The sequence below is a fragment of the Trichinella spiralis genome (genome assembly GCF_000181795.1).
Source record: "Trichinella spiralis strain ISS 195 chromosome Unknown Scfld6583, whole genome shotgun sequence".
Classification (NCBI taxonomy): Eukaryota; Metazoa; Nematoda; class Enoplea; order Trichinellida; family Trichinellidae; genus Trichinella; species Trichinella spiralis.
Window position 1 is genome coordinate 4,525 of NW_003533522.1, and position 1,397 is coordinate 5,921.

At 49.0% G+C, this 1,397-nt stretch overlaps 1 protein-coding gene across 1 annotated transcript; it reads left to right on the top strand.

The window, feature by feature from the left end:
- Positions 1 to 90: 90 nt before the first annotated feature.
- Positions 91 to 1,387, top strand: Tsp_12880a (putative AT hook motif protein; the record flags this gene model as incomplete). The annotated part of the gene is made up of 2 exons (XM_003366089.1): positions 91 to 130; positions 381 to 1,387. Coding segments are annotated over exons 1-2 (1,047 nt in total), but the record flags the coding sequence as incomplete, so codon positions are not given.
- Positions 1,388 to 1,397: the final 10 nt, after the last annotated feature.

The following is a 1,397-nucleotide window of genomic DNA, read 5'->3' on the forward strand; positions in this document are numbered from 1 at the left end:
AAATGGCTTTGAAGTACATGTTCCTATCTTATCACAGGGAAGCGGCCATTGAAAATCCGTGAAACGATCGACGGGGTGATTTGTAGAAAAATGTTTTCGAAATTTAAAGAGGTATTCGTTGAACTGCCAGGTTTGTGCAATATTTGATAGATCGGGCAAGTAGATTTTCTTCATTATTGGTCCATTTCGAATAAATCGAAAAAAAATGTTTTCAATACTGGTGAGATGTGCATAAAGTCTTCCAGGTATTAATAATTCATTGTCTATGTCATATAATAGATCAATAGAGATGAGCTATTCAAGCTGCGGCTAACGATAACGAGTAGCACGTGACAATCGTCCGGTATTCCGGCAGCACGAGTGAGGTGTCAGCAGATCAGTCATAAGCTTTAATGCTGACGACAGCGAGGTGTACGTGACCAGCGCTTGTCCGAAGAAGCGCCGGCCCCGGTCGACCACCGGAACCAATCAGAGTACCGTCGCCTCGGGTCCGACGCCGGCCGGCACGGGACGCCGACGTGGGGTCGGCCGACCGCGTCGCCATGCCAAGGCTTCCAAAGCGGACGAAGAGGACGACTACGAAGCGACATTGCCCAAGAGGAAATGTACGCTGACCAACGGGCGTGGCGCCGGCAGGCCCAGGAAACGGGCCGCTAGTTCGACCAACAAATCCGAAACAGCGTCGTCGTCATTGACTACCAGTGAACGAGAAGCCCGCGCCAAGCGGATGAAAGTTTTCCAATCGTTCATCACGCACAGGATGGCATTGCACAACGACACCGGTACTGCTGAAAATGGATACAGCGGAGGCATGAACGGCGCAACTGGCGCTGCACCACCAACATCGGCCGCTGATCGGAAGACGATGATTCATCATTATCATAATAATAATAATAATTCGGTTCAAAATTTGAATTCTTCGCTCGCTTCGCCATTGTCGTCTTCTGGTAAATTGATAAACTTTAAACAATACCAGCAACTTCAGTTTCAGCATCAGCAGCAGCAGCAACAACAACAACAACAACAACAGCAACAGCAATTTTCGAATCATAATCAGCTGCAGGTTCATCCAACCAACAAGCAACAGCAGCAGCAACAGTTGCTGAATCGTGATAATTTGTCGAACGTGGCCAAAAATTGTTCATCAGGAATTTCAGCAACGCACCTCATTCGCGTTGACTTGACTCAGGATTTGACTTTGGGCTGTGATCAGGACAACTTGGAACGTTGCGGTAATTTGACGGCGCAGCGGTCGGATCCGCTACTGTTGAAGCACCGGGTAAAGCCGACCACCTACGTTCCAATATCCGTGTACAATCGTCGCGGCTGCCGTGGACCCTGTGGGCTTTACAACGACAGGTTTCTCAACGACCGCGATTCTCCCTGTGTTTGGTGTC